This window comes from Prorops nasuta, unplaced genomic scaffold, assembly GCF_024137725.1.
Source record: "Prorops nasuta isolate Cenicafe-Biocafe unplaced genomic scaffold, Cenicafe_Pnas_1.2 PNAS00017, whole genome shotgun sequence".
Lineage (NCBI taxonomy): Eukaryota > Metazoa > Arthropoda > Insecta > Hymenoptera > Bethylidae > Prorops > Prorops nasuta.
The window spans coordinates 99,425-115,554 of NW_027116814.1; the positions used below are offsets into that span (position 1 = coordinate 99,425).

Sequence of the window (16,130 nt, forward strand, 5' to 3'; positions counted from 1 at the left end):
TAAATAAATTCCATCTGGCAGGCACATGCAACTCTTCTACGAATTGTTTCTTCTCCTCACTTCCAATGACTATTCCACTATGTATTATGTTTACACTAGCTCATCAATCACTGGCGGTAATATAAGTTTCTTTAGAGCATAATTCCAATCATTTTCTCTTTTCTTCTCATTGGCAGTCGTGATTTCCTCTTTTTGGTGCTCATTAGAGATATAATTTGCAACAATTTTCAATCTACCATACATATCTTTCCGTAATGCCTCAACTTTTCGATCAAATTTATTTGCAATATAATCGACTTTATCATTCAATTGATTAAATCTTTCACTAATATCATTAATTTTTTCATCAATTTCAACAATTTCATCAGTTTTTTTCAGCAGAGTTGTAACTTTTTCCTCAAGGCGGTTACATTTTAGGTAATAGTGAGTTAGCTTTTCACTGTATTCAAACAATTCCCTCATTAAGCTATCACGTACAGTCATCGAATTACGTAACAGAGCAGCCATATTCACAGCACTTGTCTCATCAGTAACATCACATTCTAAGTTTGAAATTATTTTCTTCTTAGCATTAAGGTGGCTCCGGCGAACTGCCACGTATCAAGCAGGGGCCCTATTGGGAGCATCTAATTATTTAAAGAAAAATTGATTATTTTTTTTCTAAACAGTTTGAATAAATAATTATATGAATATAATTACACTATGATAATGAATAATATCGAAATTATGGTAATATTTGATCCTTTCAATTAAATGCCTTAAAATAATTCGTCCCTGAATTTATATGCGTTTGGCAACAGCGCAAACATTTACGACAGATGGTTTTATTTTTATGGTTATTTGCACGGTCACGATAATTTTTGTTGGGTTTATTAGATAAAATGCCTTATAATAAACGAGCAACGGTTGGAAAAAAGAAAGGCCAGTTTACGAAAGAAAAAGTGCAAAAACAATTAGAAGCACTTATAAAGAGAAATGAAGAACGTAAAAGTAAGGTTAGTAAGGATCAAGTTTTTTTCGTCTAGAAAATATGTAATTTAATATTACAAGTTGTATTCATGAGTGTTAGTAGTAGCATAAATAATTTTATTTATATTTATTTTAGAAAACCTCTGAAAAATTGTACGAAGGAAGACGAGTGGTTGAGTTTGACAAACTTGCAGAACAGCTGTGGTGTAATGTGTGCAATGATTCTCTTTCTTTGAGGTACAAGCTACAAGAAAAAATAATAGGCCTTGCTAGTATTATCAAAATTAAATATCATAGATGCAATATGATCATGGATGTGACGACAAGCTCCAAATCAGATAAATTTTACTATGATGTAAACAAGAAAATGGCTAATGGTAAATATAAGTTTCTTTGGTATATAAACGCAATTGAATATGTAATATGAAGCAAAAATATTGTAGGTATGTATGATCATGGAACAGGACCATCAGGCGTAAATAGTTTCCTCTCAGCACTAAATGTTCCAGTAGTCAAAGAAAAATGCCTCAAACGTTATGAAAGGCAAGTGGGACCATCAATTGAAAAGTTAGCTGAGCAATCATGTAGAGAGGCTATAGAAATTGAAAAAATTCTAACAAAAGAAAGTAATCTTGTGAAAAAGTAGGTTAAAAAGAACTTTATTATTTCTATATTATAAATAGACTATAATTATAGTTTTTCTTGACAAATCAATTTTTATCAAATTAATCGTTAGTTTTTTAGTAGTTTTTTATACATCTGTTTCTTTATAAACAATGTACTACTTTGTAAATTTCATTATAATCATGCAAATAAAAAAATTATTATGAATATTAGCTGATAAACCATGAAAATCCTTTATCTTTTATTATAGGTATGCTTTCAACGAATCAAATGAAAATGGTAATACGATCAATTTGATAGCTTCATACGATGCAGCTTGGACAAAAAGAGGTCGACAATATAATAGTTTTAGCGGTATATAATATAATATATTATTTTACTATGAGATCTGCATATTGTCTTCTACGTCGCCTTTTTTGCAGGTCATAGTACAATTATTGGTTATTTCTCAGACAAAGTGTTATCGTATGCATGTAAGGATAAACAATGTAGGAAGTGCACGCAAAATTGTGTGAAGCCTCATGATTGCAAAAAAAATCATAATGGCTCGTCAAAATCAATGGAAATTGATATGGCGGTGGAATTAGTCTTAAAAAATAAGTTATTAGTAGATTCAAATTGTAAAATACGCTGCTTGATTGCGGATGAAGATTCGTCGGCAATTGCTTCTCTCAGGCGATTGTCGCCATACACTATCACTAAGTGGTCCGATTTCAACCATACGCATAAAACGTGGAATTCTAAATTATATGATATTAAACTACCTGCAAAGCTAAGAGAATATTTCTCAAAAGCATTTAGTTTGGCAGTTAAACCAAATAAAGGCGATGAACTTAACGTAAAAATTGCACTTGAAAATATTGTCCCACATGCTTTCGGACAGCATACGAATTGTGGTCCTTGGTGCAAAAGTGAAGAAGGAAATCACTATTACAAATATTTTAAAAATAATGAACCACTAAGTGATGACAAATTAAAAGACAAACTAATAAGTTTAGTTCAACCCTTTATTAATAAAGCTTCTCAGATTGCTCCATGTGCATCGAGCCAAAGCAATGAGTCCTTTAATAACATAGCATACAGTAAGCATCCAAAGTCCTTTTATTATGGAGGGTCAGAATCTCACACGGTTCGAGTGGCTTTAGCTGTGTGCCAAAAAAATTTAGGTGCTGAATATATAATAAAATTAAACAAAGCTCTAAATTTATCTCCAGGCAAATTCACTAAGAAATATAGAGAGACAAGACAAAAAAAGAGATTATCTGAAGCAGTTAAAAAAAAATCAATTCCAGTGAAACGGAGACGATTATTTTTAAAAAAGGAAAGATGCTCTAAGAATGCAACGTGCACGAGTCGAGAGGGTATAACTTATCAATCGGAATCTGGTTATCTAAACACGTCACATCTAATTGATGAAACACTCATTGCAGGTAATTTTGTTAACTATTAAAGTAAAATATTTATTTCAAAAATACAATTAAAGATATGTTAATTTTAGACAATATTGATTATAAAGACTGCGCCTTGGTTATTTTTGATACTGAAATTACAGGTTTTCATATCTCAGACGAGATAGTTCAGGAAAATAAAATGCTTAAACTATTTATTATATACAATTAAATATTAGTAAAATTGTAAAAGTTTAAAAAAAAATTAATTACTTACAGATAGCTGATATGTGCGGTGATGAAACTTTTAATATATATATTATGCCACAAAAAAATATGTCACCAAATGCATCAAATGTTACTGGCATAACAATAACAAATGGAGAAATGTATGTCAATGATGAGAAAGTAATAACGTCGACTGCTCGTAAAGGGTTTTTGAGTTTTCTGTATTTTAAAAAAAAAATAACGAAACCAATCATTCTTTTATCACATAACTGCTTCAGGTAACTATCATGAATAAGCTGACATTACACTCTTAATATTATTCCTCATTTTAATGTTCTTACTCTGTATTTTCTTACTGTTTTATTTGGTTTTAGATTTGATGCTAAGCGCGTACTAAACTTGGCGAGAAAAGTAGGACTTTTTAGTGAAATGCAAATGTTTGTAAAGGGTTTTAGTGATAGCCTTCCTATATTTCAAGAAATATTACCAAATAGAAAAAAAGACAAGAAGTCTTTTAGTCAAGCAGCACTTACTCTTGATTTTTTAGAAAAGAACGAAATTGAAATGGCTCATAATGCCATTAACGATGTTCGAATGTTGCAATTGTTGATAAGAACATTGAATGTGAAAAGTGATGTTATTATAAAGCACACTTGTGGCTTCAATTTTATAGCTAATACCAAAGAAAGGGATCAAAGATTGAAGGAGATAAAGAGATCTTTATCGGACCTAAACATATCAAAACATATGCAAAATAAAATTGCTAAGTCTGGAATAGATGTACCATTACTTCGCAAAGCTTGTTTACAAGGAGGATATGATGGATTAAGACTTTTATTAACAGAAGACATTGGTAAAAAGCCACGTGTAACCAACAATACAAAGATAATTAAACAGTTATTTTTACAAATAAGTAATGAATCAACGAACAGTTCATAGACTTCAGCAATATATTAATTAAAAATAAGTGTAATACCAAAGTTATTTATTAAATTGCCTGTGATAAATATACGTTAACATAAAGTCTATTAAATGTTTTTACTTAATAAATGAAGAAGAGTATATAAATTTAATTTAAAAAATACAAACTTATTTTATTTATAACCTATTGATATTTTAATGTTTTTAAAAATTGCCATCTCTTTTTAATTACAATTTCAGTGTATACCTTTCATATCTAATCGAATTCACCTGAAATAATTTTAATTTGTGTTTAATATTTGAATTTCTTGTGGATATCATATGCAACGTTGCCAAATTTATTGACGCATGCGCAAACGCAGAGTTCAAACATGGCTTCTTAGATGTAGGTAAATCAGTTTTCAAAGTTATATATCACGTTTTCTTTACAAATTTATCGGTAATCGCTAAATTTTTTCTTATATACAATTCTTTTATTATTAAACTATCATTTGCATAATTTTTCATACAAATCTGGTAATTTTTTTATTTACTATTGGTATTTTAGTATGATAAGTACCACTTTTCCATAAGAGCTTATGATAAAAGAAATATTTTTTTTCTCTTCGGGTTAGTCGGTAACCTTATGTAACTCAAATATTTAAATAAAGCTAAAGTTTTAAATTTTTACAGGATATTTTTTATTTAATTTTTTCTTGGACTTGTAAATTCGCCGGAGCCACCTTAAATGCATTCCTTTTTTTATCAAACTTTAACGTATCATTGTCAATTTTGTGGGAATAACTTCTCACTTTACCTGTATTGAAACCAGATCCAAATTTATTTATCGACATAGTGAAGTAGCACGTCGAACTGAGAAAATCTTGAAACTGCCCCATCTCTTTTATAAGATACCTAGGTTTAGTAAGAGCTAGGACTTAATAAGTTGTCCTATTAAAATATTAATACAATGGAGAGCCTCCATGCAAAGGGTGAACCTGACCTGGGGTGTAGTAAGAGCTAGGACTAAATAAGTTGTCCTAGCAAAAATGTTAATATTCCTGAAATTGATGTTAAATTGTTATTCTCCCCAATAGGGGAGACTATTAAAATTGTATCCTTTCATTTAAAGGATATTTTGAGATCCGCTGCATACGTTTAGTTAAAACCATGCAAAGTTATAATTCCATGCTCGATGGAAATTTAATTCCTTGCACGATATCAGCAACTTATCACAATAGCTATCTACAATTTAACTAACAAGAAAAGGGGAGATTGCAGTAGCCACCTAGCGGCAATTACTGGTACTATCAATTAAATTGAACTAGTTCACCCGTGTGTGTAATTACGTAATATTAAAATACCATTAGCGCGAAAGAAGATTAAGGAAGGCAGTCACCTAGCGGTGACTACTGGAACTAGCAATTAACTCAAGCTAGTTTATCTGTGTAGCAGAGTCGGAAATAGTTAGGCTACGTAAGGTAACTAACCATCGACTTCGAAGGGTGAAAAAACCTTCCCTCAACTAGGGTCCCCGTAGGATAACTAACCAACGGTACCATAGGGTGAAAAATACCCCCTCCCTAACCAAACTCGGTCCCACTATAAGACCTTCCAACTGTGACATAGGGTGAAAAATACCCCTCCCTAACCAAACTTGGTCCCACTATAAGACCTTCCCATTGTGACATAGGGTGAAAAATAACCCCTCCCTCCCTAACTAAACTCAATCCCACTATAAGACCCTTTCCTTCCTCATCCCCACCACTAACATACTAAGAGAGTCTTATCCCCACCCATCCTTCTTCCACACCACAAAACAGCTACCCCCACTCCCTGTCATCGGAACCGCATTGCTACACTACTGTAACGTAGGGGTCTGCTCCCTGTACTTCCAACCCCAGTATAAGTTATTTTTAGTAATAAGTAGAATAGTTAGAAATTATAAGAAAAGTGTTGAATTTGCTGTTTCGTCACCGGGACTTCCGGTCACTTGGCGGGGCACGAAGCTCGAAATCGTTGCTCAATGCTGACACCCGAAATTCCTGGCTGGGTGCGTAATGCTCGGACGACGATCAACGACCCGACCTTGTGAGATGTAGGCTGAAAGGTCTTGCGAGACACAGGAGGTCTTGCACCACCTCACCCAAAATTTTCGCATTTATAATCCGCTCCGACCGACCAAAAGTCAGTTATCCTGTGCATCTCACTGCCGCGAGTCGCGTCCGAACATTACGGAGCAGATAGCTCAACACTTCTCTTCGCCCGGCCAACGAAGTGCTGGTAGTTTAAGTATTAAATTAATTGTAACTCGTATCAACGCGACTTTAGAAATAAAAGAACTACAATTTAAACCGATAATCTTTTACGACGACTACCGCAACCATAAAACCTGCCCAATCTTACGACAACCACTGCTGTCCAGAAGCCTGCCTACATCTTACGGCAACCACTGCCACTATACAACAAGCTGAACCGTAAGACAAAGCCGAATTACCATTGCCAGTCAGACAAATCTGAGCTCAAACGAAGAGACATTTTTTCTTCTATTTAAATTACCACGAATCCCGCTGACCTTGTCGATCTTTCCCCGCTCGAAGACCGACGTTTCGATTGTATCGTCGGCTCTGTTAACGCAATTCAGCAGTGTCTCTCCTGACCCAATTATATTTGGGAGCCATTTGAGCCACGCCGCTTTGCTGACGAAGCGTCTCACGTAACACTACTCATACAAGCAAATTTTTGAAATATCTAAAACACTCATTCCCACGTAAATGGATTTATCAAATTTCGCGGACAATTTCGACAATTGAATCGCGACCAAATTCTCATTGAAAATCGCGAGACTGTGAAAATTCGGTTTGGAAATCAGGGTTTCCGCCCCGTATCTTCCCTCCCACTTCGTTGCGAGCCTCACTTCAACTCTATTCCTCACGTTCTCCATTGTTTTACCGAAAACCGCGTTGTTCATCAACTTGAAGAGATTCCTCTCAAATTCGTTAGTAGAGTAGCTAGGAGGGTTCTGGGACCGCGTGGCGAGGGGGTCGGGGTGCCGCGGGGGTAGGGGAAGTAGGGGAATCGCCCCCTTTGCGGTTGTGCGCATTATCGCTTCCCCCCCCCCTCCCACCCCGACGTTAAACTCGTAGGGTACACACGTGGCCTTCCCCCTCCATTATCGCGCCCTCCTCCCCCGACGTTAAACTCGTAGGGTACACAAGTGGCCTCCCCCCTCTTACGTTAAGCAGTGGACGCAGAGAAAGATAGAAAGAGAGAAGGAGAGAAGGAGAGAAGGAGAGAAAGAGAAAGAGAAAGAGAAAGGGAGGTTGCGAAATGAACGATCGTTGAAGTTTCTAATTAAAATTTATATATATTTTTAATAATACACATAACAATAATGCACCTAAAACTGCAGCATCTGCGATTAATTGATATACAATGCTTGTTTCTTTAGAAGTTTTTCTTACATTCTATGGCATGATGTACGTATGTTCTGCAAATGTTACACCACTCTGAAAGTGAGCAATTAATATGCAGGTGACCATAATTGTTGCAATTTGTACACCAATAATGTGGCATTAGATCTATCGCAGGTTCCATTTGCGTAGCCTCTGTTATTACGGAAATAGGTTCCGTTTGTGTACCACTATTTTTCACCTGGGACATATTTGAAAACATTTTGTTATTTTTTTATATTGTAATAACTCTTTTACAAAGCAAGTATACTTACAAAAATCACCTCCTCTTCTTCTTCTTCTTCCTCCTCCTCCATCTCCTCTTCTTCTTCCTCCTCCTCCCTCTCCTCTTCTTCTTTCTCTCTCTCCTCTAAATCAATGGCTGGTATAAAATAAAACAAAACAAAAATAATTTTTTTTTCGTTATTCTTCGTTTTGAATAAAAAAAGCAATTGGTCAAATAGTGAGATAGTTAACAGTTTTCAAAAATATGTGTCGTAAAATTCTTTTATGATTCTATTTATTGACATTATCTCATGTATCACGACATAAACAGTCTGTATGGATGGGTGGGTTTTTTTTTTCTTTAAAAGAAATAAAAATAATTACTTACGGTTCAAGTGCATATTATGATGAAGCATCGCTTCATATTCTTCAAAATAACGATTATGAGAATCGTTAATTCTTTTGATGTATTCCTGCATCGATTCTGCAGGATTTTCATCCTCCTCTACTAGATTTTTTTTCACAAAACCCTGTTCACTTTCCATTTTTTTTTTAATTTTCTATTGTACAATCTGTACTGATGGAGGTTCGACGACTGAATGAAGCCTCTGAAGAAATTTCGTCGAGAGAAACTCTTTGTCGTTCAGTTTTTAAATATAAAGTTACATTTGATAACACTTAGGAGTCCATTCTTTCTTCATCGAGAAGGGATACACTATACCCTCCGAATAATCACCGTATTGTGATATTTTTTCCTATTGTGTTATACTGTGATAAACCTATAGGTCAATCACAATGGAAATGCATCGCAAGAAAGAGAAGAAAATTACCCCTTCCAAAACATTGAAATTAAATACGCTTAACATACGATAATATCGTTTGCAAAGAAGTCAAGTGAACAGCAGAAGAAGAAAAAGCTTCAGTCTGTAAAACGTATTCTGCAAAGCAGTTACAGTAAAAGCTTCAGTCTGTAAAAACGTATTCTGCAAAGCGTTTGTGTCAGGTGTATTGAGAGAAAAAGTCTTGAAAAAAATATTCTGCAAAGCAGTTACAGTTTGTTTCAGGAGTATTGAGAGAAAAGAAACTTGTTTGTTTGTTTGTTTGTTTGTTACATAAACAAGGAAAGGATATATTTTTTTTAAATAAAAATAAAAATGAATTTCAATTCGATTAGTAAATGCATTTTTTAATTGATTTTTTAACTGTAATGAGACTAATTCTTTTTTTCTTTTTTTCATAGAGAAAATAATGAATTTCAATAAAATTAATGAATTGGGAAGCGTCATTCCGAAGAAATTCGTGAAGTTAGATAGCTTGACGGAAAATAAAGAGTACGATATTTTAGAAGTGGAAAAAATTATAACAAAATATGGAATAAAAAGTATTGTTAAGCTGTCAGTTGGAGATTGGATTTTTTTGCCTGGTAGAATGGCAAAATTGGCGAAGGATACGGAGCAGTTGCAGCAACTACAAAAGGCTACAGCAGCCAAAAATTTAATAATGCTATACAAAGGAGGAAAATATCACAACGTGGAATTTAAATCTATAGTTTGATAGGTATTTTGTATAAAAAAAAGGAATAAATTTGATGTTTATTTATTTAATAAAAAATTGTTTTTTTTTTAACTTACATTTCTAACAATATTCGTAAGAGGATTATATTGTACAATTTTATCGTGTATAATTAGACAATAGGCTGTAGTATTATCCGGAATGATTTCCATACACTCTATCTCGAGTTTGACGTCGACCGTGCCGGTTTTTATGGACTCGTTCTGATGCGAGCAGTCGATGACGAAGAGCGGCCCGTACGTCAAGAAGTCCGTATAGTCGAGCATGGGTCTCGCGAGTTTCTCACCAGCGTAATAGGAGGTGAAAAACTTTACATACATGTCGTAGAGGACGGAATAGCAGGATTTCGTGAAATCAGTGTCGAGACGATCGTACGGATAAGATTCGGAATTCAGATAGAGTTTGACATCGAGTACTTTGCAATGATTAAATTTGAGCACATCCTCGTGCTGATTACTCTTTTTGTTCGTTCTAAACGCCAGAATGACGTATCGCAGCTTCTCCAATTGCGTGGACGTTTTCACGGACCACGTGTGTCGCTGCGACTTGGGAAGTAGCGGATAATAGTAAAGTTCCCAGGCGCGGAAAACGAGTGACAGACTCTTGTCCTGCTCGACGATACTGAGAAATTGGAGTTTCGTAATTTCGTTCAGGGTCACATGGGGTATTCTCCATTGCACTCGTAGCAGCTTGATCGACGAATCGGTGATTTTGGTCGATGAGTAAATGGCGTTTGTATCGTCGTGCGCGCGAATGAGAACTAGCTGGTGACGCGCGTTAACGAAGACTCGCCGATAATCCTCGCAGAATCCCAGCAGCATTTTCAGGGGCACGCAAAAGCTGAAATTCTTAACAGCCGCCTCCTTTTTGAGCCGGTCTTTGGCCGTAGCGACGAACCATCCAGAATGACGTAGACTGGCGCTCTCCTCGGTGCTCAGGGAAACGAGATTCTTCAGAGTGCTGGTAATACCGACGTTTCTGCATCGGTCGATCTCGATACCGTTCAATTCGTAACGAATCTCGTCGAAGAGAAAGGCCGCGAAATTGCAGTCGAGCGTAACTATATCCTCGTTGCTGGCACTCGCGTCACGCGTGCCCTCCACCAGCTGACCCTCGACGTAGAGATAACTCTCGCACGGCAGGAGTATCAAATCTTGCTGCTGTATGGGAATGCGAATCTCGTCGCAGTTCGCCAACGAGGCGTTCGCATACGGATTGTAGGCATGCATCTCCATTTTCGTGATGCGATTGTCGTAGGTCAGCGGTACGGTGACGTTCAAGAGATCTGCCATTGTTCTACTATGTACTTTCGCCCAATCTATTCATGGTGAATCCCAATGATTGTAAAAATTCTATATTTCTTCTCGTTAGCAAGAAGCTCCTCTTGTCGCGATTCCTACTTTCACTCCGATGAACCGGTGTATTCGACCCCACGCAGGACGAACGACTAGCGAACGTTTCATCCAGTTTCACCGCTTTATAATCCTCGTTACTTTTGTAAATTAACATTTTTCTTAATGTGCAATCTTATGGTAATTTCTTCACTTCCAAAGTCTACGAGACGATCGTCCTGATCCAGGATACGTAAAGTGAGACGGTCGATTACTCTGACGATGACCGGTAGATAAATGACGGTTTTTGGTGCCTCCGAGGTTTTATAGCCCGGTGGTACGCTGGGAAAGAACTCGTGAATAATGTGTCGGGGTCTACCGTTGGTGTACGCACCACCCGCAATGTTGCACTCGATGCGTAGAATATTTGTTTTCACAATGTTCACGGTTTCGTCGGATTCAGCCTGGGCGTTCGGTTCGATCACGCGATTCGACGAGAAGCCCAGTAGTGAGCCAATGTTATTCGGTTTTCCAAAGTCAATCGAATATTTGCAGAATATTTCACTCTTCAGTGTATTGTTATTCGCTCGTAGAAGAATAACGCTGTTAATGTCGTCTTTCATTTCGTGTCTCGCAGAAATTTGATACTGCAAATACTCATTTATCACACTCAATTCGTAACAGCCTCTGGGTATCGTCAGTACCTTATCGTTATCGTAATAAAACTTATTATTCGTCTCGTCCACATTGGCTATCGAGTTGTACGTTTGCATGTCCACGAGACCGATCTCGTACCGATTGTCTTGCAAATTGATCGGGGGAAAGAAATCTGAATTTAATACAGATTTACGATCCGATAATGTCACGGTGAAAGACATTTTGTTTTTTTTTTCAAAGTATCTGTTCTCGCAGGAATTTCACGCACAACTGACCGCAATTGCTTTTATCGTACGATTGATATCGATCATGATTGTAGTAGATTGTAACGTTAGGACCAAAGTAACGCACACATTCTTTCGGCGGTTTCAAATTTCCAAAGTAATCGAAATATACGACGATGTCGTTACGCTTGACGTAGGCTACCCAGTGGGTACCAGGGCCGCATTGATCGTCGAGATTCACGATCGCGCACTCGTTGCACCGCGGCCCGTCGAGCGGCAGAGATGTGCGCATAACGACTCCACGGAAGTATGTTATGCGTCGGCAGATGCGTGCCGATTGTATGTTACTAGTAGCACGTGAATCCGGGAGATCATTACGACGACGAAGTTTCCCCTCATTCATTTTCTTCCTCTTATCCGACCGTTTTTTTTTGTTGTTTTTTTTCCCACCACCACGGTTTCCCTCTCCGACGACTCGCTTGTACGGTTTCAGATAAAGACCTCGGCTTCTCTCGCGCGACGCTTCCATCGCGCGATTGTGACGTTGCATTTCCCGCAATCGTTCTCTCTCAGCTTTTGCACGGTTTACAGCACTTGCTATACCCGATGCTCCACCTGCCAGTGCTCCGACTGCACCTAGCAGTGGGAGTATAGGTATTATACCGGCCCGTTTCCTCGGCACTCGCATTCTTCTCTTCCTCGTAATAGTAGTACCAATTTTTTTCTTGTTGTTGTTGTTGTTCTTTTTTTTAGCCGCTACTGCTTTCTTCATCGCGACAATATTATGTAATCCCAAGCCAAGTTTACGCTTAGCATTCATCGATGCCCATACGGCTGCGGCGACCGCGCGTTCACCCAAGGTCGCGTCTCTTGCGGTAATACGTTCACGCGCTCTCCTCGCTAGCACTTTATCGGCCTGATGACGCTCTGGTAGACCCTCGTTGTGCCAATATGCTAAGTCGTGATCGAGGCAGGCCTCGTCCAGCGGATTTATACCACGATCGCCGCGCTCCAATCTTTCGCGAAGTCGAGTGCCGGGCCCGCAATAATTGTAACCGGGCACGTGCAGCTCAAATGGCAATTTTTTCAAGACTTTATTGAAGAACGATCCAGACATTTAGAGCAACTGCTTCTCTTGCTGACAAACGTAACAGTCTTTCATCCGTCTCGGTGGTCCGTCGTGGTGAGTGGTATTAGGTAGATTGTAGTGTTGCAAGCAATATTGATATTGCTGCACATCAGAGTCCGCGCGAATGTGCCGAGGTAATCTTTCCCACACATTCGCGATACTGTCTGGAAAGTACTCCAGCAATACGATCTTCGGTATGTGGTCGAGCTGATGATTCGTCAAGTTCTGCAGGGAATCGACGACGACTAGCATGAACGCTATCGTAATGGCAACTGACCGAATAGTTCCGTAATTCGCGAAATATAAATGAACGATACAGCTGTTCCCGAAGGTTAATAGCGAGGATGCATTTCGTGAAGCACGTGCCGACTATTCGCGTGACAAATTTGGATGCTCACGATGCTACCACGCATATAAAAAAATGTCACGGATCGCTATTACCATCTACGATACGCTGCATAGTTTGCGGTCCGTCGAATTGCCGTAATACAAACGTGCTGCTGAGCCTCATAGAGAGTCCGCACGGTGTGAGATTCGAGAACCTGTACGTCTACTCGAAATCGATGCAGCAACCGAAGTATCGATATCTGGAGCAGCTTCTGCAGGACACGGAGGAAATTGGTTATTTTCAATTTTCAAACAATTGCGAGATTTTGAACGTCGCGGATGCAAAGCCGAATTCCATTTTCATATTCGACGATGTGGCCAACGACAAGCAGGACAATATAAGGGACTTGTTGGAGATCGGAGTGTAGGTACGAGCGGTCTGGGACTCTCAGGCCGTCTCGCTCCCGCTCACACTCTGTCTCTGTTGATCCTACCTCCAACAGAGGCCGATAGGTGGCCCACGGCGTAGAACTCTCTCTCGCTGTTATTATTTGGGTCTATAGGCCAAGCAATAGAGCTTGAAATGATGAATTATTTGACATAAAACCTACCTGGTAACCGGCTATGCCATCAGGTGCAGGACAGTCCATAGATTATTCCCACCATGTTTCCTACTCAAAAATGTCATTTGTTAATTTTTTATTAACAATTATTAACAAAAAATCGCGTTTTTTTTTTAGTTTTTCATTATAAAATGTTAACTATTGAAGGAATGTAAAAAGTGTAAAGAGATGAATTTTAGAGAATAGTATTATGAAGAGAATGGTGGTTCAAACAATCCGATCGGTTGATTAGAACCGGAGAAAAATCGGAAAAACCTAAAAAAAATTTCTTTTTTTTTTAAATTCATAACTCCGCCATTTTTTAATATTAAGAGCTCAAACTTTGCACAGAGACAGCTGTTGGTAAGTACTTTACGTGTGCAAAAGCTGGTTTTTGCCGGATACTTAGTTTTTGCAGAATCCTCGATTTAATTTTTTTTTGCAATATTTTCGCGAAGGACTGCTTGCGTTTGAGACCGTCCGATTAAAATTTTAAAAATAGATTTAAAAACTAGACAATAACAGCAGCAAAACGTTTATTCTATTTTTTTAATAAAATGCGTTTAAGTGAATGAAATTCTATTGCGAACATGAGCAGAAACGGCCGAGCGCGCGAGAGCGGTCGGGTGGGGGGAACGGTGCGGAGTTGAGGGGAAACGTATATATAGTAATACGCGCGCGCTGCGTCTCGCGCACTAGGCCGTTTCTGCTCATGTTCGCAATAGAATTTCATTCACTTAAACGCATTTTATTAAAAAAAATAGGATAGACGTTTTGTTGCTGTTATTGTCTAGTTTTCAAATCTATTTTTGAAATTTTAATCGGACGGTCTCAAACGCAAGCAGCCCTCCGCGAAAATATTGCAAAAAAAAATTAAATCGAGGATCCTACAAAAACTAAATATCCGACAGAAACCAGCTTTTGCACACGTAAAGTACTTACCAACAGCTATCTCTGTGCAAAGTTTGAGCTCTTAATATTAAAAAATGGCGGAGTTATGAATTAAAAAAAAAAAAATTTTTTTTAGGTTTTTCCGATTTTTCTCCGGTTCTAATTATCCGATCGGATTGTTTGAACCACCATTCTCTTCATAATTCTATTCTCTAAAATTCATCTCTTTGCACTTTTTACATTCCTTCAATAGTTGACATTTTATAATGAAAAAACTAAAAAAAACGCGATTTTTTGTTAATAATTGTTAATAAAAAATTAACAAATGAAATTTTTGAGTAGGAAACATGGTGGGAATAATCTGTGGACTGTCCTGCACCTGATGGCATAGCCGGTTACCAGGTAGGTTTTATGTCAAATAATTCATCATTTCAAGCTCTATTGCTTGGCCTACTATTGTACATATCATTACCCAAGAGTTCCGTGATAAGCGCGGCTCGTTTCAGTCAGTCTAGGCTCTAGACTCTGTCAAACTTTTGTATGATTAGCAGCTTAGCCATTCCTCCCTTCCTGCGACGCCACTAAGTCTCTTAGTACGCATTTCTGCTCCATCGTCGATTTCTTGGGCTCCAAGAAATCGTCTTCCTTTCACTCTATCTTCGTTGCCTGGGAGTTTCAGGTGCGGGGAATCCTGTCCGGGGACCTGGGGACCACAGAGTTGGGATTTCGTAGTTGTAACTTTGGGTGGATTATCAATTTGCGGCTCAGCCTCCTTTGGAGCACTTTTTGATCGTTTTGTCATTTTTTTCCAATCAAATAAACTGATTTTTACCAGATTTCCTGGGCGTTGTTTTTGTCACCCTAGAGCCTTCCTTCCTAGACCTCCTTGCGGATATCGCCCAATCAACTTTCATACAGGACTACTTTTGCATGGGTAGACATTCCAACATCGATTGCTTCTACCTCTGTCAGACTTATGCGAAAATACCAAAGCATCTGATACGAAATAACGCAAACTTGCTAATAATATTTAAGCAGGATGGAACTAATCTGAAGCATATTTTCAACGATCACGTCAACAGTGATATGTCGTATGAGAAATTTCTCACATTGTGTTCGACCTGTTGGAGTCGCGATTACGGTTTCTTAGTAATAGACAAGGATAGCTCTCTGAAGAACGGTCGATATCGCAAAGGTTTCAACGAGTACGCCACGATCGAGTGAACGGCCTTGCGAGTGTCAGGCCGGTAAGGTTTCACGATCACGGCCTTGAGTGTCAGTTTGATAGTGGAGTGCAGGCCGTTCGGATCACCGTGTCAGGTCGGTTAAAACCCGTGTCGGTTCGGGGAAAGCTGTTGTATACAGCATCGCAACAGGTCGGTTAAATACCGTTCAATTCGAGGAAAGCTGTTGTATACAGCATCACGATGGATGAAAAATCGCTTCTGAAGAGGATCGCCAAGACGAGCGAGGTCATTCGCGACAAGCATCGTGCCTTGAAATCGGAGAAGGCGATAATGGAGAGCAGTTTGAACGAGACATTCAAGCCGATAGTCGATCCATTGAAGAAACTCGTTTCTCAAACGGAGGATAACACAAATAATAATAATA

General features: G+C 38.2%; 1 protein-coding gene across 1 annotated transcript; it reads left to right on the forward strand.

Annotated features, from left to right (window-relative positions):
* Positions 1 to 784: 784 nt before the first annotated feature.
* On the forward strand, positions 785 to 4,148 carry LOC136779745 (uncharacterized). The gene is made up of 9 exons (XM_066737506.1): positions 785 to 821; positions 877 to 995; positions 1,106 to 1,346; positions 1,413 to 1,611; positions 1,844 to 1,947; positions 2,016 to 3,023; positions 3,092 to 3,168; positions 3,261 to 3,487; positions 3,584 to 4,148. Exons 1-9 carry the CDS (start codon positions 785 to 787, stop codon positions 4,146 to 4,148), a joined length of 2,577 nt encoding a protein of 858 aa, XP_066593603.1.
* Positions 4,149 to 16,130: the final 11,982 nt, after the last annotated feature.